Below are 26,862 nucleotides of genomic sequence, written 5' to 3'. Positions count from 1 at the left end.
GAAAGATTCCCCAGAAAAGCTATGCAAGCCATTGTGAGGAGACCTCGGCCTCGAGGCAGACCTAGGACAAGGTGGCTGAATCAAATTCAGGATCTTGCATGGGAGCGCCTTGGGATCGAACTCGAACATCTTCCTGAAGTGGCGGAGGACCGACAGGCGTGGGCTGTTAACCTTGGTGTCATGGGCCCGCGACCCCAATAGGGATAAGCGGTTGAAAATGAATGAAATGAAAATAAAAACCTTGAATTTTTAAGATCATCGTTTTGCAAAATTGTACAAAGTGGAATTATTAATTTCCTTCTTATTTTAATATGTTTTGTGCCTAGTTCATCGAAAAAACCCATAAAAATACGTGATGATAAAAATATGTGATGCTGACCAAATTTTCAATGACGATCGATTAGGTGATATTCAGGATTTTTTAAAATATCAATCTACTTTAGAAGTTTTATCGAACCCATTAAACCGTTTGAAATATATTTAACTCTAGAAATTAATTAGTTTTATATCTTATTTAGAATTAAAAAAAAGCCGCAGTGTTAGTAAGGTTAGAAAGAATTTAAAAAAATATATTACAACATTGATCTACTCATTATTCACATTTTAAATATATCTACCACTTTATAATTTTGTTTAAACGAGTGTAAAATTTTAAAATGACATCCCAATAATTTTTTATCATCTTCATATAGCTGATATTAAAAAAATATAAATATATAAACAACAATTTAGAAATATAATAAATTGATAGTTTCATTAAAGGACCAACCAAATTCCTTTTTTTAGGTTTTTGTTTGCTTTTTTATTTTTTAGTTTATAACATTCTGATAAATCATTTAATATTTCATTTCTCTTAATAAATTTGTGGATTTCTCATTATTGATTTAAAAAACAGAAAAACTTTAATAAACAAAGAGAGAAAATGTGCACAATGTGAAAATCTTCTTTTTGAAATTTAAAATTTTAATTTTATGATTATGAAATAATAAATATTATTTGTCTAATTGAATGAAAGACAAAACTCCTAATAAACTCAGTCATGAATTTTAGGTAAAAAAAGAAAATAAAATAAAAAAGACAGTGAAGGAAACTCAGGAGGGATAGATAGTGAAGGTTGATTGTCACCCTAAAATAAAATTATTCTTTTTTTTTGTAAATTGTGCGATGCTTTTTGGAAATCATATGCAGTTATATTTTGCGAAATATAGCATTAGTATCTAGTGGAACTCAGTTTGCATTTTAAAAATAATAATTTTTTAAGATGACGATCTAACTGTCAGTGTTCGAAACCTGACAATGACAATAGAACCTTTTTAGTATCATATGAGTTCAAAAATAAGGTAAAGTGCCCTCGCTCAACCGGTTCCTCGTCTCGACCGGTAGATTTATTTATTCAATTTATTTATATTTGCTATAATATTTTGCGTATGATCTAACATTAATAGGTCAATCGTTCCATGAATAATCCCGTCAAATAATATCTGCAGATATCTTTAAGATTTCTGTAGAGAAAATCTACACCTCTACAGAATATCTGCAGATAAATTCTGTAGATATTCTTACGAATTTTATTTGGGCTTGGGACAAAATTCGTCAGAATATTTCGGCAGATTTTCTGACGAATCTCTAGACGAATTTCTGTAGATATTCTGTAGATTTTTTCTACATTCCAGACTTTCCAGACAAGATGTGTCAGAAGAGATGGAAAAATTTTTCACTGAAGTTTGCAAAATTCTATAGAGTTATTCTTAGTGATATCACGGTGTTTATATAAAATAAAGAATTCTGCGACGCCGTGTTACAAGTAGAGAAAAGTGAAGTGAAAACTTTAAACAGAGTGTCGACCAAAATTTCATGTTTTTGTATCATTCGATTGGCGATTTTTAAGAAATTAGTATTTTTGCTCGCAGTTTTTTTACTTATCTAAAATGTGTACTCGGTAATGCTTGTTAAGCAGAGCATACAATTTTCTTTATAACTTCTACAGTTTCTTCATAAATCAACAATATTTTTGTGAAGTAATGGAGGTTATGCAGATTTTCTAGGGAGAAATTCTGCCGAGAATCTGCAGATTTTCTCTGAATGTACTAGAATATACCGTTAAAATTCAAAAAACCTCAGAGTAAAATCGGCAGGTAGAGCAATGATTTGACGGGATACGAACCAGTGACAAATTCATAGAAATTGACTAAATTGACGAAATTGACCATCAAACATTCAAAAATTGACACACCAGTCGAGTCGAGGAACCCGGTCGAGTGAGGGTACTTTACCTTACAATTGATTAATTTTTAATGAAATCTCTTGAGTGATATTTTCCGAATACATCCCGCTTTAGTTGATTTGTTTTATAAAATTCCTTTATAATTTACTTTATAAAAATTTATTTTATAAAGTTTTCCTGAAATTCGAACACAATTTGTCGTATGGCATTGCCAGAGTGTTACAGAATTGCCTTACAGGGATTTCTTTAAAAAGCATTGGAAGCACATAATGACCGTGCAGCTTGGATTCGTCTGATTTGCAGGACGAATTTTCTCACCAAGATGAATTGTATGTTTTTTTTTTTAAATTAATTAACTATGTTTTAGTAATTATCTTGTAAAAATGTATTGCATTTCCTCATATTCAATATTCAACAGAATCAATTTTCTTGTTGACCATTCAACATTTATTCACTTCCGGACGATGCATTCCATGTCATTTAATTTGGATGTTGCGACTTTCGCTGTACATGGTTGTATATTGTATCCGTTATTTTTATTAATTTCTCTAAATAATAAGATATGAAATGTAGATTATATAAATAAATAAATGGAAGACCGAAGCTCATATACAAGAAAGCAAAAAAAATGTTTAGAATCTGCTAATTTAAGCAAAAGATGGAATATGGAGAATTTTTCTTAACCGGACGATCCATACTCTCATTATACCCTATATTTCTAAATTTCGAATTTTAAGATAATTTCTATTACTCGTATAGGGCACTTTTTCAATACGAAATAAGTAAATTCAACAATGAAACTTTCTCTGAGTCCAAGAAAAATGTGCTGAGTAAAAGTTAAACCAGCGTCTTTTCAAAATCTCTTCATGGCTATTAAATTTCGTGAAAAGTGTTTGAAGGTGAATTACTCTTACAATAGATAAATCCTATTCTAACATTTTTCTCAGTATACGACTGAGAGTTGATAGCAATAATACATTTTCTTTTACCAATGTCAATTTCACATGAGTGATTTTTTTTCTTTCTCTAAATTTTCTATAAATTCAACAAAATATAAGAATATTTTCTTATGGGAATAATTCAAGTAGAATGAATTGGCAACACTTGAATCTCTATCGTAACATTTTCTTGTATACACTATCTTTGTTATCATATACTTCCCAGCAACGATACAGAAAAGTGGGAAAAGTGTCTTGTATCTTGAAAAGTGGGAAGTGCTCTTGGGTAACAATGAATGGTAAGACATACTCTCCATGAACGACAAAGATGACATCCTGCATTGTTTATTTTTATCAATTCCATTCCATTCACTGAAATGGAAAAGTAAGTATGTTCGAGACAAGACAGAAATTTCCCAAGTGTAGAAACGAAAAACGCATAAATAGGAGAAGAATCTCATGAGTCAGAGGGAGATGGAAGCACTTTTAGATATGTATTTGCAGAGTTAAATGTTCCTCTGAGTATTCCAACCGGATGGTTTTAGAGAGAGCTCAAACAGAGTTACGAATAACTCAATAGAATTGTTCCGGGAAAATTATTGCCCTGCCACTGCCAATTAATTTGATTAGTTGAAACTTTTCCTTACGGCCATCCACTGACCACTGTGCTGCGATATTCTCCCTTTTCCCCAACGATATTGAAATTGATTTTCAAGAGTGCTCTTGTGGAGACTGTTGATGGAAAATTATATGTCTGTTCCAAATCAAAAAAAAGGAAAATTCAGAGAAAAGCTCAATGGGAGATTGACGAAAACATCGATAGACTGCGAGAGAATTTCTTTGCTGAAGAATCACAAATAATCCTCTTATAGAGGCACAACACGGTGAAACCCTAATCCGATTTTGGTACAAAATAAAATCTGTTACAGTTCGTTGTGAGACTTGCTAGAGTGTGGATCAAAGTTCAGCACGTCCAGCAGAAGAGTTGAAAAAACCGTTATCGAAACAGTTAAACACGTTTAACACAATGGTGTGTACTTCCACGGTGCCCCCAAAAAATGGGGCCCACTTCCCCACGCTAGGGGATGAGGTAGACGGCAAAGGGGGAGACAAATCTTCCAGAAGAGAAATTGTCGATAATTGGGAGACAGAATGTCTGAAAAAAGGTGGCAGACACGTGGTCATCTCGCGCACTGATGGGAAGAGTCTCGGGAAAGTGCTCCCTTTTGAGGTTGAAAAACTGCTCAACAGCGCTGGTGAACTCGCTGAAATCACCAGAAAGAGAGATGGGACAATCACAGCACTTACTAAATCATTAAACCAAGCCGAGACGCTCATGAAGACGGTCAAAAAGATCAGCGGCCATGATGTCACCATTGCCTTTGATGAAAGGAGGAACCGTTGTAGAGCTGTAGTTCGTGACCCTGAAATGATTCACTGGGATCAAGAGGCTTTACTCAAGTACCTAGCCCCTCAAGGGGTAATTGCCATCCAGAACATCAAGACACGGAAAAAGCTCAGCCCACAAGAAAGGCAGATTGTAAATCAGGGAAAAGATGGAAACAACCAGATTACAGAAGAGTGGATCCCCACTTCGTCTTTCATCATCACTTTCAACTTCCCCGAAAGACCCGAAATATTGAGAATCGGTTACCTGGACCTGGTAACCAGAGACTACATTCCAGACCCAATAAGATGCTTTAAATGTCAGCGTTTCGGACATTTAAGCACTTCCTGCAAAAACTTGGCCATTTGTGTGCGCTGTGCGAAGGAGGAACATAGTCCTGATCCGTGCAAATCTGGGCCCCGATGCTTCAATTGTGGGCTTGCCCATTTCGCTTCATGGCGATCCTGCCCAGTGTTTAAAGAGGAAAAGGAAATAAGGAAAGTTATGGTTGAGCAGAGAGTCCCATATCACGTGGCCAGAAAGATCTTCACTGCCTTTGTTAAGAAGGGCAAAACCTTCGCAGAGGTTACAACTGAAAGGCAGGCAATTGGATGTTCCGGTTGTAACTGCCCGTGTCTCTCAAAAACAGTGCCGGCTGAAAATCTTGAGACACCCACTGAGAAGAATACAATCACCCATCAAGCAGAGATCCATGACAATCGGATTGAAATAGACCAAGACGACTTCGCATGTGATCCATCAGGCTCAGGATCGGCTGGGATGCTACCTCCAGGAACAGTTCCCAAAGACTTGGAAGCAAGTACTCTGGAGAGCGAGAACAACGTGTCAAGCAAGGTCTCCTCCTTCTCTGTGTCATCTTTGGAAGAGATGGATGCAACTGAGACAGAACTGGAGCCTCAATCTGAGACACGTGCAAAAAGACCGGCTGAATCAAGTGATTCTCATGAGATCAGTGAGGAAGAAGCGGCAGGAGGAGCAGGACAGGTGCTCTATCAAACCCCACAGAGCAAACTCGAAGTCAGTCAACCCAAGAAGAACAACAAGAAGGCGAAGAAAGCGAAGCCTACTCTATACAATCAGGACGCCCCAACCGGTGCCTCCGTTACTGGTTCCGGAAAAACTCTGCAAAAAATCTCTCTCGAGGACATCGAAAAAGTCATCGGAATTGGAATTGATTAAATACAAGTAAGCTCACTTCACTCCCCTCCCCCTCATATTTTTCTTTTTTTTCTTTTCTTTTTTTTTTGTCATTTTTTTCTCTAGACATTAAACCTCTAAGCACATTATGATCATAATACAATGGAATATTAATGGATTTTTCAATAATTTTGAAGACTTAAAGCTAATTGTCCAAAGACACAATCCTGACTTTGTACTTCTTCAAGAAACACATCTTAAAACTACCGACTTTCCATCTTTTAGAAATTATCACATTATTTCCAATAAAGATCTGTTTGATTCAGCACACGGTGGCTCGGCCATTCTAGTCAAGGAAGATCTAATGTTCTCTGAAATCGTTGTTAACTTTAACATTGATGCAGTAGCTATCACCTGCCGGATTGATGGCAGACAATTATCTTTTTGCTCTGTTTACTTTAAACCTCAGTTAAACTCAATTCGCGATGATCTTGAGAGTCTACTTCGAAGTCTGCCATCTCCTCTGGTCTTAGGGGGTGACATGAATGCCCACAATGAAATATGGGGTTGTTCAAGTACACAAAAGAAAGGACGTGAGGTTGAGTCTTTTATTTTGGACAGTGGTCTCTCGTTGATGAACAATGGTGATCCAACTTACATTCACCCTGGTTACGGTAGCATCTCTGCTATAGATTTATCCTTTTGCTCACCATCTTTGAATATTCTCCTAGAATGGGGTACGGTCAAGGAAGCTTACGGTAGCGATCATACACCTATAGTTATTAGCAGTCTAGGCCCTACCTTCATGAATTCACGAAGAATTAAGTGGTTAGAAGACAGAGCTGACTGGGATTTATTTTTAGAAAAGTCTTTAGGACAATTTGAGTTTGATGAAAACGCCAGTACAGTAGAGTTATTAGATCGATTTAACCAGTCGGTTATACACGCTGCTAATCTAAGCATTCCGAAAACCAGGGAATTCTCGGGAAAAGGGCAAGTTCCCTGGTGGAGTGATGAGGTTAAAAAAGCTATCAAGGCCAGAAATAGATTGTATAGAAAGTTTTTCTACCACCCCACTGCTCCCAATCTCAGAAATTATAAGCAAAAGCAAAAAGAGGTGCGAGAAATTATTAAAAAAGCTAAATCCGAAAGCTGGAAGCAATACGTTGGTAGCATCCAAAAAGACACTCCCCCAAAAGTCGTTTGGGATAAAATCAGGAAAATTTCCGGGACCTTTAAACCCAGTAATATCAGAGAAGTCTACCTGGGAGATTCTGTTTTTTCCACCGAGGCTGATATAAGCGAGTGCTTAGCGACTTCTTTCGAAAACAATTCTAACGATTCCCACCTATCTCAAGAATACCAGTTATACAAAAACAGTTTGGAAGCCTCTAACATTGTCCCTTCATCCTCAACTCCTCCGGAATTAAATATCCCTTTTTCAATGTTTGAGTTGCAATACGCCCTTAGCAATTCGACGGGCAAGTCTACAGGCCCTGACGATATTTCATACAGCATGCTTAAACACCTGCCCCCTCAGGGTAAACAAATGCTGCTGGAGATCTTTAACAGAGTTTTTTCTGAGGGCTCTCTTCCTAAGCTATGGAAAATAGCCAACGTTGTCCCCATATTGAAACCCCATAAGGACTCTACCGATCCTAAGAGCTACCGGCCAATCTCCCTTTTAAGTTGTGTGGGAAAAGTTTTAGAAAAAATGGTGGTCAACCGGCTTAACTGGTGGCTACACGAATTTGGCCTTTTATCGGATTTCCAATCAGGTTTTAGGAAAGGAAGAGGCACTAATGACAACTTAGCACTTTTGCAACACTTCATTGCCAATAGTCTTAATTCCGGAAAACACGTGTCTGTAGTTAGCTTTGATCTTGAAAAGGCGTACGAAAGAGTCTGGAGGGTAGTTATTATCAATCAATTAAGGGCATGGGGGTTAGAAGGTAATCTGTTTGATTATATCAGAGACTTTTTAATTAACCGTCTTTTTAGAGTATTTGTAGGAAACACGCTTTCTTCTCTCCACACCCAACTCAACGGAACCCCAACTGGTAGTGTACTTTCCGTGCCTCTCTTCCTCGTTGCTATTAACGGTCTCTCCGAAGTACTAAAATCCATAAATGTCGACCATCTAATATATGCTGACGATTTAGTGATTTTTTCCTCTAGTCACTCTTCAAGCGACTTGGAAGAAAAACTCCAAATGGCTATAGGACAACTAGAATACTGGGCTCTGGAATTTGGTTTCTCCTTTTCTACTCCCAAGACTAAAAGCATACACTTTTGCAGAAAAAGGGGCTGTGCCGCACCCAGTTTTACCCTTAATAATGAGAGCATTGAAACCGTTTCTCACCATAAAATTCTTGGAGTCGTCTTCGATAGAAATCTTAGTTTTGATCGGCATATCACTGAAATTAAGAAAAGTTGCCAAACCCGGTTAAACATAATCAAAACTCTATCCAGTACAAATTGGGGCTCAGATCGTTCCCAACTTCTAAAAATTCACCACGCGTTGATTTGTGGAAAGTTGGAATATGGAGTGGTTGCTTACGGCGCGGCATCCAAGTCGTCCCTTAATAAGCTAGACCCAATCCACAACGCAGGTGTCAGAGTCTCCACTGGTGCCTTTAGGACTTCTCCAACTATTAGTGTCCTCGCCGAGGCCGGGGTTCTTCCACTCTCAGTCAGAAGGGAAATCCTGCTCGTAAAATTTTGGAATAGAGTCAAAGATAACCCTTATTGCTCTGTATATGATATGTTAAAAACCGGAGTTAACCCGGGAAATAGACTTTGCTCGTGGACGGATTCAGTCAATCTATGGCACTGGAAAAACAATACTCCTCCCCACTCTGTAACATTTGCCAATCCTTATCCCTTTTGGGATGTTAGGGAAGAAGTGGTCGACACTTCTGTGGAGGGTCTAACCCGTCACAACAGCAGCAGGGCTTCATCTGCCATTGTAAACCGCCTCAATATTATTCTTAGCTCCCTTGAAGATTGGTCTTCCATATATGTTTATGGGGGAAAGATAGGAGACAGAGCAGGCTGCGGAATATGGATTCCATCCTGTGGAGCCATAATTGAGAAAAAACTTCCCGACATATCCTCAATTTCTACCGTTGAAGCAGAAGCTACTCTTGAAGCAATCAAAACAGCACTTGTTTTTCCGAAAGCAGCTGTAATCTCAAATAGTCTAAATACTCTTCAAGCAATTTTCTCCCTGTCCCAAAACAACTGTTTCATTTCAGAAATTAGAAGCCTAATTGCGAAATATCCGAACAAAATTAGATTGATCTGGGACCCAGGGGTCTTAATAGGGAGCAAAACTGCTCTCACCTTTGCTAAAAACGCATGTTTCAAGAACGATGTCCAGTTTAACAAAGTCCCATTGAAAGATTTAAATAACTGGACTAAGGATGTAGCTATTGGGGTAGAACAAATTAAGTGGGATCAAATCTCTGGTAATAAACTGAAAGATCTCGGAGGTTCTCCAAGAAAGAACCTCCCCTTCCAGTCTAGATCCGAGAATGTAAAATTGACTCGTCTACGAATTGGCCATTGCTACTTTTCTCATATTCACCTCATTAACAGAACATCTCCTCCTCTGTGTGAACATTGTGGGACCCAAAAAACGGTTGCCCACGTTCTAGTCGAGTGTGTAGCCTTCGAGAATTTCCGTCGAACCTGCGGAATTAGTGGGCTCTCACTATCAGAATTACTCGGGGAAAGCAAAAACATACTCAAGAGAACATTGGATTTTATGAAGCTGACAGATCTCCAGATTTAAGCCCCCCCCCTTTTTGTTTATTATTTTTTGTCTTAATATTAGTTTAATCCAAACTCGTGTTTCAGGATGAGGTATCTAGTCAGAACGTCGTTACTTTCAAAAAATTTTGTATTTCTTCTCTCTCATTTTTCTTCTTCTTCTCTTTGTAAAGTGAAGTGAGCATCAAATGAATTTTGTACATGTATATGAGGCCTTCGCGGCTGCTATACAATAAAAATTTATTCATTCATAAAATCTGTTTACGGAGGCTCTATTAGGTGCATTTATTGATTTGCTATCGTATGAGATTTAATACGCAAAACTGTGTAAAGTTTATAAATAATCCCACTCTTTGGTGTTGAAAATTTCAACACACAATTTTGGTTCATTTTGTTTGGACCGTACAGATAAGGATTCAATAGTTTTACATGAAAGCTGTACAATGGAATAACAAGTAATACTGATCAATAATATCTCTGGGATTTACTAAAGTTTGTGAGCAGAAAATAGCTCTTTTAATTAAGTTTTTCTATTGTTAATAACTTTGTTTGTGATAGAGTTAAGTTGTTTATATTTCCTATAATAGCAATCCTCAATCCTCATACTCGTATCTCCGGTATTAACCCTTTATCATGATACTATATATGGAATTTTCGACTTAGCACTTAAACTTTGACAAACGTTAATCTGCAAAGTGTTTAGAAAATATTAAACAGGACGTATAAATAGATAAGATATATTTTTTTCTTCCTCTCTTACGCAAGGATCACTATTATCATAGGTCATGGCACTATTACATTTTAGAATTGGAATATTCAAAGATTTCAATTAAATATCGAACATATTAAATATCAAAATTATAAATTCAAATTCAAATAATCTATTTTTTAATTTTTGATTCTAAAATATTATATTGCTTAATCTTAGTATTTGAATTTTATAAAGATTTTAGCAAATAAACTTTGATACCTAAGAAGTTTTAAAAGTTTAACGTTCCTATTTAAACCAGTCTCTTTCCCAAAAATTAAAAAAAAAAACCTTCTCTTATATTGTGCTTATTTTAAGTACTTGCAGTCTTTATATTCACTAAGCAAAAATCTAAAAACTTAAAACAACTCTATGGCAGAGTTGAATTAACTCTATGAATATCGATGTAATTGTTACTCTTTTTCGTTGTAAATTGTAGTAAATAGAGTTGAAACAACTCTTCGTACGAGTTGAATTAATTCGTCGGATATCGATGTAATTATGACTCTTTCGATGTAAAATTTCATCTCGACTGAAGTATATGCTTAAGTGTTTTCGTTTTAAGAATATACTTCAGTCAAGAAGATTTTCGTGTGACAAATTTCATATGGAACATCAACTAGAAATATGCCTAACAGTGTTTCATGAAGACATGTTCGTGCATCATATGTTCTTTTAAAAAGTTCTAAAGAAGTAGATTTCTTACCAAAATATGCCAGGTAGACAATTTTTCAAGCAAAATGTGACAACTTATCTCATCCCCGATACTATTTGCCCCAACAGCTTAATCTCCATAAAATCAACTTTAAGAAAGAAGCTCGAAAAGCACATTTTCTTCTGAGATAGAGAAAATAGTATTCAGCAAATATGCAGAGCAGTCAATTTCTTAGAAGAACGTTCTGATTATAAACCTCTCGGGTCTTATGGTAGTCAACAAAGAATAAAGTACGCGTTTAGTTGCTTTTTTTATCCCAGTGTCCCCTACGTAAAGCTGTACGTTTTTTTCGGAGAGTGTTAATTAACTAATGAGCAGTATGAAAAACATTTATCAGTAAAAAAATAGGGAGTATTAGAGTATTGGATCAATTTAGAGTTTAAGAGCTGAATGTTGAAACGAAGTATTAAGATAATCCGTAGATGATCTGTCGTTTTTAATGATTGAACATAAAATAAAGTAAATTAAACAGTGCGTGGATTAACACCTATGGAATAAAATTATCATCATCTGTTTGTAGATTATTCCCAAAAATAAGGATAATACATAATAGTAATTTGATATGATATGCACTTAAGTGGAATTAATAAAAAGAATTAAGGCTGCAAAAGCTTCTTAAAAGCGAACTTTGCTTAAAAATAAAAAAAAACCAAAATTGTTAAAATCGGTTTACAATGCTTGCTACTTCATCTCTATAACTAAGGAAAAACAACTCTATCGCCAAGTTAAATTAAGGGCAGAATCATTGATGCAATTTACACCGACGCATTGGATTGAGATTGAATTGTCAAAAAATCGGTTTTTGGAACAATTCCGTCACAATCTAATACGACAGTTTAAAAGACATCAATGAAATCGTTCAGATTTCGGCCTTAGATTAAGACTTAATTATCCGAAGTCCGTTTTTGAAACAGTTCAATCCCAATCTAATGCAGCGGTGTAAATAACCTTTAAAATTTTAATGTGATTCACATTAATTGTCGCTTGTGAGCGTCCAAATATGTTATTTGTGTCTTTAAGTCACTTAATATTTAGGATTTTTCTATTTATTGATAAAGAAGTGGACTTGGCCTGCAAAAATAAGTTTAAATTTACCTAAAGCATAAATATTTTTCACATTAAAAAATTAAAGAGAAAATCGCATTAATTTTTCGCATTAATGCTATAAATTAATTTATATAAAATTTTGCGGGTCAAGTCTACCTTTTTATCAACAAATAGATCAAATTTTGAATATAAAATGATTCAAACACACAAATTACACATTTGGACTCACACCAGCGACAATTAATGTGAATCATGTTAAAATTTTAATGTGCAAGTGTGAAAACACAGTTACGCAAATTCTCAATTATCGTATTACCTTATCTCATACTCTGTGGCACTAGGTGAAAATAATATAAGAAAATTGAAGAAATAGAACGATATCGGTGAGCCAAACTGTACGAGAAATTAATCGTACAATTTTTTGCTCATCGTTCATCGTATTTTCGTTTTATTTCTTCAATTTTCTTATATTATTTTCACCTAGTGCCACCGAGAATAAGACAAGGTAGTACGGTAATTGAGAAAATGTGTAAGAATTGCAATTAAAATGCGTAAATTAACGAAATACGATGAGGATTTGACGGTGAGCATTTGACTGTCAATGTGATTATGCTCTAATTCGGAGAATATCGATGTAACTGTTACTCTATTGTTGTAAATTTTATTAAGTTGAAGTCGCAACAATTCTTCTGAATATAACACTAAAATAGAAGCCAAATTAAGTATAAAATATTCTGAATCGAAAATTACAACGATAAAGAGTTAATTTAACATCGATTCGAATAAAGTTTTACTCGTTTTTTTCTGAGCATACTAAAAGTAAAGTGACTCACTCTTAAGAAGGGGCTTAAGAGTTTCTACAGGAATTTAAACACAAAATTCTCATTAGAAGCTGTTTAAAGGTGCATTAAAGAGTTGCCAAAGTCTTGATCCTGAGTCCTGAGGGAGCTATTTTGCTTCTTGGGTAGTCAACTTAAATGAGTTGACTCTGCATTAACACAGTGTTGTTTTTTGTATATTCGAAAATATTTTATGTTCTTTCTCATCCACAATACTGAATACCAGAGTCCCATTTTATTTTGGAAAATTTCTAGCACGTCTGGTGCATGGTTGATAATCAAGAATCGAGAATAATCCATGGAAAAGCTGCAATGGTTGCAGTAAGATACAAATTGTTCACGTCAAAGTACTACTCCAGGTTCCTTCATACGAAAAAAAATTTAAACCTAGCTGGATATTAACTCTAGAATGGCGTTAATCTGTGGTACAACTGAAATTATTCTTCTTTTCTACATTTAGATATAAGAGCAGTGAGAAAAATATAAGAATTGTTGAAAAAAAATTCATTCATTCATTCATTCATTTTCAACCGCTTATCCCTATTGGGGTCGCGAAAAAAAATTATTAAAATAAATATTTTTTAAAGAATAAAATATATGGGAAGTGGGGCCCTTGGGGGAAATTCGATTGAAAAATAGAAGAATAAGATCTTATTTTAAAGGTACATCAGGTCCCATTTCTCCCTACTGTTTCAAGTTAAAAATGGTTATTTTTAATATTGAAAAAAAAAACAGATTTTTTTCAATTTTCGATTTTACCAAGGTACTACCGATTCTTTTAGATCTCGGTTTAATGATGAAGCATCACATGAACTAATTTACTTACCCATTTTATTGATAATTTTAAACTTTAACTAATATTTCTAAATTCAAAACTGTTTTATTTTAACCCGTTAACGACGAGACACTTTTTACAGACTGAAAATCAACAATAAAAATTAAACTAGATAACATAATCAATGATAAGTCTTACATCTAACCTTTGAAAGTCCAACAGAGACTGATTCGGTGTATTTTGTGCTTCTATGAACGATAGGGACAAAAATAGCCCAAAAATTTGTCAGAAATACCAATGAATAATAATTTTCGCTTTAATGAAAAATATTACGTATGAGTATTGTAATTTTTATTTCCAAAAGGGTTTTGCTAAAAAAAAATGAAAGTATAAAAAATAAATAAAATCAATTATGAATGTCAAAATTTAAAAATTCGCTTTTTTGAGCTTAAATATTTACTACATAGCAAATAGCTAGAGACTTCCAAAAATTACTCTAGATTCCTTCAACCTTCAACTTTACAATTATGTACAGACATAAGAAAAAATAACTGTAGGAATAATTATTTTCTTTATGGGACACCGGTGTTCCAATCGTCCTTAAAGGGTTAAATTTTTACTTAAAAAAACCATTTTTCTTTTGGTGACCGAATTTAATTTTTTCTAACTGTTTATTTTGATTTTTTTACTGACCAAGTTTTATCAAAATACTGCTCTTTTTAACGCAATTATTTTCAATCAAGCACAATATTCAAATTCAGTATTCGCGTTCAAAATATTTGCTTATTCTATTTAAACTGTTTCCAGTTCTTTTTATTTATCTATTGGCACACGTGCTTCTCAAACCTTTTAGATTGTCTCAGACCAAATTCACGAGGGTAAACTAGGTGAAATTCTGGCTGATTACTGTTTGTTTATTATCAAGATAAATCCCCCTTTCTGTTTCAAAAAAGGGAAAGTGTCTCAGTTTAAAGGAAAATGGTTTATTGTATGAGGTATTTTGATTTGTTCACGGTTAAATTTTAGGCTTTATCTTCCTGTATTTTACCTCTGTTGAGAGTTTGCCAAATGGAATACCCTCTGCATTAAATGAGAAATATTTTTGTCAAAACATTGGCTAATAAATACTAATAAACATTTCCTTGACAAAACTTTTTAAACGTTTTACATACATAAAATGAATTGTATTTGACAAACTTTAAACATTCTTAAGAATATTTTTTTATGCTCTCTAAATATATATTATTAATACTTGGAAAATAGTTGTAAAGGATTTTCTTTAAGTTTCAAATTCGAAAAGTTACGACTTTAGTTTTAACAGCTATTCGTCAGTCATAAAAATCTTTACAATTTTTTTTTTTATTATTTTCTAAAAATTTTGAACAGTTACGTAATGCACAACGCACAATAACTTTTGTTTTGTAAACATGTTTTTGGCATTTCAATGAGAGTGAAAGAAACAAAAATGTAGTCATCTCGCTCTCTCATAGAAAACTCTGCAAACATGTTTATAAAGAAAAGTTATTGTGCGTTGGGCATTACGTAACTGTTAAACTTTTTTAGAAAATAAAAAAAAACATAGATTGTAAAGATTTTTATCACTGACGAATAGCTGTTAAAACTAAAGTCGTAACTTTTCGAATTTGAAACTTAAAGAAAATCCATTACAACTATTTTACAAGTATTAATAATATATATTTAGAGAGCATCTATCAACTAGGATTATTAGGTTAAGATGAAAACTTTCGAGTTGTTCAAAATTTTGATAGATTTCAGGAAAAGTTTCAGCACAATTTACCAAAATGCAGCGCTTCGACTTAAAATCTTTTCATTAAATATTGAACATAAAAATGATGTGCATATTGTGCTATATGAGATTAATTTTAAAAGCACAACTTTGGCTTGTAATCATTGCTTCATGGTTGAAAGTTTTTGCAAGCTGCACCAACAAGAAAACTCCAAAGTAAACAGAATTTGTAAAAAATTGTTTGTCTAGAGCGTTTTTGTGGACTCTTCCATGGCAAAATTCTATTCTAACTATGAGTGTTTGAAAGTTTTTGCCACCCACTGTAGTTTGTTTTTTTTTTCTTGTTAAATTAAATCACATGCTGAGAGAGTGGTTCACTTGAAAATCTCCCCATGGCAAAGGAAAGCTATGCACTTCTCCGACGGGAAGAACAAAAACGGAATCACAATTTCTTCCTTTCCAGGAACACCGCCCTATATCTGCGCTTCTTGCGAATAAGCACTAAACGCCCATGGTGAGGAGAGTGGCAGATTTTGTGGAATTGTAATCCTTTTTCACTTGTCCAGACTACTTCTCGTTCAGTTGTCTGACACTGATGAAGTAGCCGGCACTTATTTGGGAATTGCTTATATACAGGGGACAAGGGAATTGATAGGGTTAGGTCGCGAGAGCTCAAAGAGACAGAGAAAAGCACAGCAATTTGCCTAAAACATTGAGTGCACTAGACTAAAAAAAAAGAACTTCCTAGTAACCAACAATATTGAAGGATGAAGTGGTCCTCAGGCGGAGAGACCGCCTGAACTTGACTTTAAACGTCAGGATCCAGTGAGGCGCAACACGACACTGGAGTACCAGACACTTCTCCTTGTTGCCAGCACACCCCAAAGTTCACCCCGAGAGCTTTCGGTTCTCCACTGCTACTGAGTGGTGGAACATTGTAGGGGAAATTGGGGAAAATATTGTATTCCGAACATCTACCGACCCGAGAGGAAAATCCTTCGGCGCAGACATCCTGAATTCGTCCCAAAAACAGTCCGAGTTTGTGTCGAATGAATCGAGTACAAGACAAACATTACTCACCTGCTCGGATTTGGGTGAGGACAGTGGCAGAAGAGGCAGCGGTCTCGATGGCCCATTTATGAACTTATCCTGCCGTCTGAGAGACTCCCTTGGCGTTGTATTTTCGTACAAATTGTGTACACTGCTCAGACGCTTGGTGGCCGAATGGATGGGGTAGCTCCCCAGGTTCACATGCTCAAAACTACTGGAGCTCATCTCACCAAAACGCGCTTGATGCCACCGACGTGCTATCATTGGTGACTTCTCCAAAATCCTATCACTCTGATATTGCACTGAATAATGAGGTACACCACATGAGTTTCGTTGCACATCACACACTATCGCACTATCACAGTCGTGAGAATGTTGTCCTTCCGATTGGTGACTGAGGCTCCTGGAAAAGGGCACGATGGTCCTTAGATGAGAGAAGATACATTGTTTTCAATTTTTTTACCCTTTACTTTGAAACATTACTAAGAAATTTGAGATTACTTAACATGAGAAATAAATAAGCAGGAAAAAATAAAATTTGGTCAGTAGGGCAAAGCGCGCTATCTTCGGACAACTCAATTTTTTTTCCTATATTCTTAATGCAAATGTGAGGTATTTGACTTGCTATTAAAATATAATATTATACCGGGTCAAAGTCATTAAAACCACAGTCAAAAAATTTAAGGTAAATAGGCCAATTCTGAACCGTATGTAATCCTGAACTTTTTGCTTTCCTCACTGCTTCAGATGGACAAAGAGAAAACCGAGACCACGAAGAAGTGCAAGGCCTAATAGAGTACTTCTTCTCTCTTTTTCGTTTTCTCTTTTTCTTTAGCCCATCTAAAACCGTGAATTCAGAAAATCTCGCAAAGTTCGGAATTAGGTTCGGTTCTCAATTAGGACATTGTACTTTTTAGATTGTACTATTTAGAAAAAAAAATATTTCATAAAATTTCTCGTTAATGTTTGTGAATTCTTACTGAAGACTTACGAATTATTCGTAAATCGTACAACCTAACGAAAAGTTCGTAAAAGTTTGTACTTTTTCACAAACATTTTTCGTAGTTCCTTGTTTAGGGCATAATCACATTGACAATAAAATTTTCGCCGTAGCCTCATCGTTTTTCAGCCGCATTTTCATTGCAATTCTTACGCAAATTTTCCATTACCGTATTACCTTATCTCATACTCGGTGGCACTAATAAGTGAAAATAATATAAGAAAATTGAAGAAATAAAACGAAAATTCGATAAACGGTGAACAAAAAAACTGCAAGAGAAATTAATCGTACAGTTTTTTTTTTGCACACCGTTTATCGAATTTTCGTTTTATTTCTTCAATTTTCTTATATTATTTTCACCTAGTGCCACCGAGTATGAGATAAGGTAATACGGTAATCGAGAATTCGCGTAAGAATTGCAATGAAAATGCGTAAATTAACGAAATACCGTGAGCATTTTACTCTCATTATGATTCTGCCCTTATTTGGCAAAAATTTACGATTCTTTTCTGTGTGTTTACGAACAAATGTTTGTAAACGAACAAAAAAAGTGCTGTTGGAAACATAAATTAAGAAAAAGTTAATAGAGTAGACTAATTGCTGTTTTTAGATAATTTTTGAATTTTAGTCACAAAGTTTAATCTATCGAAAAAGTATCGTTCGACATTTTGGAAAAGATAGAAATCCAAGTCCTCTTATTCAATTCTTTATTTTCTTTTAATATTTTTTAATCTGTCATAAAATAATACTTAATTAATTAATATCCAGAAATAGTGATAAATATTTCAAGATAGCCAATATTCAAAAAGGATAAAGAAAATATAAATCGGAAATTGTTCAAATTTATTTAAAATGTAAGATAAGTTTTTTTTACAGATAACAAAATCATAAAATATGGATTTGTATTCGAAAGAACTGCCTCAAATTCTGCGAAGTATATTTCTGGTCAAATTTGATCTAATTTACCATTTTAAAAGATTTGAGATTTCCCTACAATTTTTTTTGATCATCAACACCCTAAAGCAACGTATAGTTTTTATTTTAAATACTAACAAAAATATTGCTAGAAAATCTAAAAAATTATCGGAAAATTATGGTTTTAGGATTTTACCAAATCATTGTAATCCTTGGAAGTGTAATATGAAAAATAACTGTTTTGCCCTTTCAATAGTATCCTCCTAGCGTAATTATTTTAAAAAAAATAATAAAAATCATAATTATATAAAATTAAAAAAATGACTAGTAATAGCAAACAAAGAAGCTAAAGTCGGGTAAATAGGTCTTTCATTTTTTAAGTAATTATTTTCATTTCGTAATTTAAGTATTTTATTGCGAATACGTATAAGTATATATATCAGGATATGATTTTTTTGTTGAAGTTATTGATTCATTCATTAAACAACATAATTTTAACTTTTATATAATTTATAATTATCAAACGGAAATCTATACAATTTTTAACAAATTTATTAAAAATTGATTAAATTAAATGTTTATTTTACGATATTCAAATTGTGAAACATCTGCATAATTTAATTCAATTTAAATTCAATCATCTCATTTCGTCTTTTTACCATCTTTCCCAGGGGGGTGACATTACCTCTAAAAAATGCGACCACTTTTAGTGTAAATTTTTACCTATTTTCGTACACATTTCGCGAGATATCTCTAAAGTACACGTAGGTTGCCAATTTAGGGTTTTTGGTTGTCTATTCAATATTAAGTTGACTTTCATTTTGTATATTTGTGTTTTTTGTTAATTCATTATACAATGACAGAAAACCGCTAATAAACTTAATTTTTTTTGCATGCTAGAAACATATGGGAAACATAGGAAACGTTATGCTCCTTCCAATTCCCATGCGTTCATTGCCGTCTTAACGTTGATTCCAGCCTCGAGGGACTAAACGATAGATATATCCCTTCGCAGGCTGCGTGTTATTTGTTACAGTATCAGTTACATTTGCTTTGAGAATAGGCCAGACAGAATTGAGAGAGGAACACAGACCACTTCCGAGCCAAAGGCTGCTGTTTGGAAAAGTGGGTGTTTTTTTACATAAAAAAAAAACTACAAAAATGGAAATTTTTCGCTACTCCAAATGGAAACGTCACTGTTTTCATGAAAAGTACAGTACTAAATGACTATATTTATATATTTTCTATACCATAGTTTCATTATTTAGTTAATTTTGCTCTAAATAAAGCGGAAATCCATTCATATTCACATATTTTAATTTGTTAATTTCTCAGAAAAATTAAAATTGTACATTTTCACCATCGAATTTTTCATCGATCGACCATATTTTCCAATAAAAACACAATAAGGTGACTGTTGTTTATTCGTTTTGTTTAAAATTTGTGTCATATTTCTGGATAATTTTAGTTAAATTAAGTGCTAATCTTTATTGTTAACGGTACGTGTAGTTTTCAAATGAAATAATGACCTATTTCGTGAACAAAAACGGTTTTTCTGAAGTGTCTGCAAATGCTTTAATAGGAAATCCCGGAAATATGATTTTTTTCGGAGAGATTTTCGTATTGTTTTAAATGGGAAAGGAGAAAAAACTAGGAATAAGATCAAATTCTGCACTCAGGAGCAACTCAACAAGGTTTTGGAAGCCTATCGTCCCAGTTTCACTTACGCTGTTTGTTTCCAATTAGAAACTTTCCCTTGTTTCCATTTGGATTAATTTGTTTCCAATAGAAGCATTCTATACTCGCGTATTTTTCTTGCATAATAAGAAGTTTTCAAATTATATCTAAAGAATTTTCACTAAACAGTATTATTCTAAAAGAGACAAGCAGCAAATTTATGGAATTCTCTTTAGAAAAAAATTGAACTTAAAGTGTTGAATATTCTGTGTCTAGAAATGGTTTTGAATTAGGGCATTTACCCTAGTAAAAATTAATCTGTAGGAAACTAATCCCAAAATATCAACATTATATCTCAAGTATTTCTCGTACATTGACTGAATGGGTTAATAAATAAATATCAAAGTTTCGGAATATAAAAATTTATCTTATCTCTAAAATATTTTGTTTTTATTTAAGGAAATTCTTATAAATATGTTTTTAAATTATGATAGAATTATTTTTATAGGTTATCAGGACAATTTTGACAATATTACGCATTGTTTTCGAACTAAATGCAAATGTTTGTGAATTCCTATGGGAGAGTTACGAAATGCTCGTGAATCGTATAACCCACAAACAAGTTCGTAAAAGTTTGTACTTTTTCACAAACATTGTTCGTAACACGATCATTTGACGAACATTTTTTGTACTTTTGCAATCATTTGTTCGTAAATGTTCGTAGGCACACAAAAAATGTTCGTAAAATTTTGTCATTTGTTCGTAAATGTTTGATTTCCTGTCGAAAATTTTATGAACATTTACGAAAAAATGACAAAATTTTACGAACATTTTTTGTGTGCTTACGAACATTTACGAACAAATGATTGTATAAGAACAAAAAATGTTCGTCAAATGATCATGTTACGAACAATGTTTGTGAAAAAAGTACAAACTTTTACGAACATGTTTGTGGGTTATACGATTCACGAGCATTTCGTAATTCTCCCATAGGAATTCACAAACATTTACAAACAATTTTACAAAATATTTTTTTTTGTGTATACAGAATTCAGAAGTCAATCGGTTTGGTTTAAAATTCAGTAAATAAAATTATTTGTGTGAATTTGTCAGGCACTGACAGGTTATTGATCTAAAAGAATATCCATAAATGCGCTGAGGAGATTTTATATAATGGTTATCTCCTCTCGCAAATAATGTGCATGGAATGCAATGAAAATTTGAGAAGAACTACAGGATAACAAAATATTAAGAAAACTTACTTCATCCGCGCCATAGGCTGATGGCGAATTCTCTGACTTCCGCCATCAATTTGATTGCGTTGAAGATGCAATTTCCTGCGTCTGAGCTCAGAATCAGCTTTGCGGGGACTCAAATCCTGTTGCCGTGGTTTCGGACTGGTCTTGATGTAGTACCAATCACTCAATTTTCGCTGCTTCTCCAAATGCTCCAATTGCAGCCTTCGTTCTTGGTCATCCGTCATCTCCCCTGTATCCACCTGATTCAGATGGTAAGGCCCCCCTCGTCTGTTGGAGCTCCGAATCGGTGAGATTTGAGATGTTTGATTGATTGTGTCTGGTGTACTCGAGAATGTCTGCTTGGTACCATCGTGGGTGAGCTTTAGTGTCTCCAGAGCACTGTTGTACCTTTCCAGTGAATCACAGCTCAAATGGGTGTTCTCGTACAACTCGCAATCTGCAAATGCATTTGGAAAATGAATCATCGCACAACGTACTCGTTTCCACTGATCTATGGTAAATGATGTTTATTTATGGGACAACGCATGGGATTTCATTTTCTTGTATTTCACGACCAACACCGGATATTTCGAGATATTTTTAAGCGATGCACTGAAGTGTGGGAGAAAGTGTGCAAGAAAATCTTGCATTTATTCTAAAAGTTTACTAAATCGTATTTATAGGATAGCAGCTGTTGACTTTTTCGGCTTTTGTACATCACAGAATAGTGCATTCAACCAATTTATATAATTCACAATAATATATAATGCAATAGAATGGTATTTAAAAGTACCAGAAATAAAATAAAATCAGAATAATCAGATAAAATTATGAATTCAAATGATACGAAGGAATCAGTGTTTGCTTAAGATTGTATTCAGGTAGGGGAAGGCTTTCAGGCCAGGCACACAGTCTAGTTTCGAACAATTTATATTTTTTCCATATTTCTTTAATAAATCTTACTTAACAAGAAATACATTTAAATAGCCAGTCTGAAAAAAAATAGAGAAGATTTATTAAAGAAATATGGGAAAAATATGAAGAGTTCGAAGTTAGACTGTGTACTAAGCCTGAATGCCTTCTCCTACCTGAATACACTCTTAAGCAGACACTGATTCCCATACGGCCATTGCCGTCTTAGCGTTGGTTCCAGCCTCCAGGACTAAACGATTTAAGAAAGACCACTTCCGAGCCAGACTGTGTACTAAGCTTGAATGCCTTCCACTATTTGCTTAAAAGAGAATTTAATAATTACAATTTTTTAAGAGCTAAATAAAACCCAAATTCGTTTTTGAGTTTATTGATAAGAAAATAAAATGTGAAACTTTTTCGCGATACTGAAATATTCTTTTCGATACTATTATAAAAAATAAATTTGTGATACATGAAAGTCCGAAAAATTTCCATTAATAAATAAATTTAGACCACTCATACATGAAAAGTTGTGCTAAACAAGATTTGATTTTTTTTCTTAAATTAATATGTTTATTGCAAGAATGTTATCCTAGAATAGGATAAAGCCAAGGTCAAATATTCAATTGTCTACAGAGCCCTAATAGTACTGCCCCACTAACAATAAGCCACGCCCCTATGTATTGAAAAATTAAAGATTTTCAATTATTAAATGTTATGAATAAAAAAAACACTGGATCTTATTTGGGAAATTCAAAATCTGCATAAAATACGTCCCGTTCCAGACCATGTTTAATTTATGAAAGGAATAAATCGTAGGTATAATACATAATATATAATGTAGTACAATAGAAAATTAAAAATAGAGAAAAGGAAAAAAACCTGGAATAAAACAAATAGGGGACACTGGGGCAAAAAGTCACAAAACGGATATTTTATTTTTAACAAGTTACCCGAGCGCTCCATAAATTTCTAATTAGCGCAGTTCTATCCATAGCTTTTGTTACTTTTTATCCCAATTTGTCATTTTCAATAAAAAGAATTCTGTGAAGAATTTCGGTCCGATGGGGTGTAGCAAGAATTGACGGAAACACTAGACCTTTCTTGACTTTAGCAATTTTATTCTTTACGACATTTCGAGGAGAAATGTCCTCTTCATCAGGTATCGAATTTTTTTGGACTTGGATCACAGATTGCACTTTTAAGTTCGCCATTCGACTTATCGACACAGAGTGTCTGTGTCGAAATTCGATACCTGATGAAGAGGACATTCATCCTCGAAACGTCGTAAAGAATAAAATTGCGAAAGTCAAGAAAGGTCTAGTGTTTCCGTCAATTCTTGCAAAAAGAATTCTCTTCTAAAAAATATCCAAATCATTTAGGAAATATTCACCAGTGCATCAATTTTGAAAAATAGATAGGTAATAATTGATATCTTTTGCAAGGAAAATATTTCAAAAATAGGGCTAAAAATTTCGATATTTTTTATTTTCTAAATTCCTTGTTCGAATTCTATGAAGCTTACGACATTGAAGAAAGTCTGTAGAGCAAAAACGTGCAAGAATCGTTGAAACCGAATAAACGTCAAAACGCTACCAGAACAAACTTTTGATGTTTATTCGGTTTCAACGGTTCTTGCACACCTCTGCTATAGAGGCTATCCATAGAAAAAAATTAAGTCGCTATCTTATTTATCTTGGAAGCTTGTCCTCGGCGAGTGGCCATCAAAGTTGAAGCCAATTTCTTACTTTCACATACAAATGCGTATGGGAATTTTTCTGCACTTGTGACCGTTACACGATATATGTCAAAATTGAGGTGACCCTTATGTGTACAAGACTCTGAGCCTTGTAAAGACGGATAAATATACTTTATATCTGTCTAAATGCGGTCTTGTTATGAGGACCCGGGGAACTGATACATTTTTCAGAGAACTCATGGGGAACCGGTAGATTTTTTCATGAAACCCGGGAAACTCACCTATTTTTTTCCGGGTACTCGGGACACTCATATTTTTTCAGGGAATTCAGGGAATATATTTTTTCGGGGAACCGGGAACTCAACCACTCTAATTGCACCCTTTGGTAATATTAAAATATAAAAAAAATTAAAAAAAACTAAATTTTTGAATGACAATTCTTCTATTGTTGTTGAAACTGTTTTTAGAACAATATAATCTCAATTCCTTGTGGTACTAATACGAAAAACTTGTTTTACTTTAATTTCGAGCAGTTAAAACGTGCAAAAACTAAATTATTTGTGACATTTAGTACAAATTTGATATCTTTATCCGAAATACGCATGTTTTAGTACATGCATGTACTAAATATCTATCCATGATTAAAATATATTTTAAAATTTTGGAAAATATTGAGTATTACAACATAGTAGACACATCATCTAGAGAATCAATCTTACTATTCAATCATTTGAAAGCTCAGAAAAATTAGACCAAGTTTTAGTACAACTCAATTGTGATACTAGAACTATTAATGTTGTCATAAGAATTTCCGGCATAGCACGAATATTAAGAAAATGCTATAATATGCTTGTACTAAATTACACATAATGGTAAAAACTTGGTCCTATGTTTTTAGTATAAGTCACATAAAGTTTCATCATAAGTGACTGAAAGTGCTGAAAATTATTCAGCGATAAAATAAAATTCCTAACGTAGATACATTTTCAATGATGCAACATTTTTTAAGTAATAGCTCCATAATTAACTAGCGAAACTAAAATATTCATGCGTTTCTTGCTCAAAATCTTGCCGGACTAATATTTATTTTGTTGTTTTCTCCCGCCTCCATTGAAATCAGTAAAAGTCTCTTAATATGGTAGTATGTCTCTATAATTGGTAGTTTCTTTCAAAGATAAATCTGGCACATATCTCATCAAAATGATTACATACTCGAATTATCTAGTGATGTATTTTTTTTTTAGCACCATTCCATAAAAATGTAGCACTAGTTTATGAAGTTTGAGTGTAAAGTTTTGATTGAGCAATTATCCAATTAGAAGAAAATTTATATCTTTTGCACATCTTCAAGACAAAAACCCACGCGCATTGCGATGGCGATATTTCTTCGTCTTGTGCACCCACCAGCAATTTACCACTTTAAGGTCACAGTGTCACGCGTTTTTTTTTCCATGCTGGGTAGAATTGCTGGCATCCCAGCATTCCTGGGCGGATAAGATGGCATGGAGAAGTGATTTCCATACGTGTTGTCTTAGGAATAAATGTAACAAAGTACTAAAGTGTGTTTGATGGGTTAAAAGTGAAGAATCATGGCATAAAAATTGATTGGACAGTTTCTGCATTGTCACCTCACTTTTCATGTTTATGACTCCGAGAGTTGCCTGCGTTAGGGTTAGGGGAGACTGGGGATGGTTAAAGATACTTCATGGATAGTTTGGTTTTAGGACGGTATTCAGAAAACCTGCAAAATTATGTTCGAATTTTATGAGACAAAGTAGGGTACAACGGGGTAATTTTGAAGAGAAAAAAAAAAGACTACAAAAAGTAAAATCACTTCTTCGTAGTCTTCTTCTGTTACCATTCTGATACCCAACAGTAAAAAATTGTCTATTGACTTTACTACAGCTTTGTAAGAAAATAATGTTGGAAAATTTCGTCTATATATGAAAATGACATTGAGTAATCCGTTCTTTATGTCATTCAAGGTCAAAAGTTGAATATAATTGTATAAACGATCTTGAAATTTCTTAATAAATTTAATCGTTTTAAATCAAAGGGTGAATAAGTACAGTCTACGTAGTCGACTGATCGGCAGCTGCAGTGAATCGTGTGTTCAAGCAGTACAAGCGGATTGAACATATTTTTAACCAGTATAACAATTATATAGCGACAGCATACCAAAATTATTTTTCTAAAGTGACCCTATTGCAATGGGAAGCTGTTCCACAAGGAGTATTTGTGGAAATTGTGACAGAGTGGTGTACATCATGCATGAGATTTGACGTCTCACTCGGATGTTGTGTCCCTGACTCCATTTTTATGTTAGCAATTAATGTATAACATTTCGAACGAAAAGACATACATTGCGATGGAACGTAATTTTGTAAGGAAATTCAAGACCTCTCTAAAGATATCAAATTTGCAGCAATCAATTGGCCTATTTATCAAAAATTTTGGGAAAATTATGCGATAAAAATGCATCCTTGGTGTTCTGAACTTTAGAACAAGTCGTATAGATAGGGCCTAGAGTGAATATTTTATCGGAAGAAATGAAAACATTTGTATATTTAATTTGTAAAATAATTAAGTTTTTGCCGGATTGTAGGAGTCTATATAAAAATACTTCTAATAAATAATTTATTATTTGATGGCCAAATTAAGTAACCTCTTTGAACATAATAATAGAAAATACTGTGGAATTTTAGGAAAAGGTACAATTCCAACGAATATTTTTCGATTGTGGGCGGAGCTTAAAAATCTGGTTACTTTAAAACATACCACAGTTTCTATAGGTTTGATATTTAAAAAAATACAATACGATTCCAATAGTTAAATGTATTTAGCGTTAATATAGGGGAAGTGTGCAAAATTTCGGCCAGATTCTAATTTCGGCCAATTTGAGTGTAATTTCGCCCATGTAAATAAATTAATTAAAATTAAGTATATAATTAACGGTCAATAGATTTGATAGATAAGAATTGAACACGGATTTTGACCTTTGACTCCTTCTCCTTTATTT

At 33.9% G+C, this 26,862-nt stretch overlaps 1 protein-coding gene across 2 annotated transcripts in view; it reads right to left on the bottom strand.

The window, feature by feature from the left end:
• The window catches only part of LOC129797979 (uncharacterized), a 183,530-nt gene that overhangs the window by 114,865 nt on the left and 41,803 nt on the right, over window positions 1–26,862 (bottom strand). The window contains exons 4-5 of one of the 2 annotated variants that reach the window (XM_055840893.1): window positions 21,257–21,689; window positions 16,433–16,826 (exon numbers count right to left, since the gene is read on the bottom strand). In XM_055840893.1, the coding sequence (XP_055696868.1) occupies window positions 16,433–16,826; window positions 21,257–21,689 (827 nt within the window). The remainder of the gene's footprint in view (window positions 1–16,432; window positions 16,827–21,256; window positions 21,690–26,862) is intronic. The other variant, XM_055840895.1, reaches the window with a different exon arrangement.

The sequence above is a fragment of the Phlebotomus papatasi genome, chromosome 1 (genome assembly GCF_024763615.1).
Source record: "Phlebotomus papatasi isolate M1 chromosome 1, Ppap_2.1, whole genome shotgun sequence".
Classification (NCBI taxonomy): Eukaryota; Metazoa; Arthropoda; class Insecta; order Diptera; family Psychodidae; genus Phlebotomus; species Phlebotomus papatasi.
Note: the sequence above shows the minus strand (reverse complement) of the source record. Positions and strands in the feature narration are given on the sequence as shown.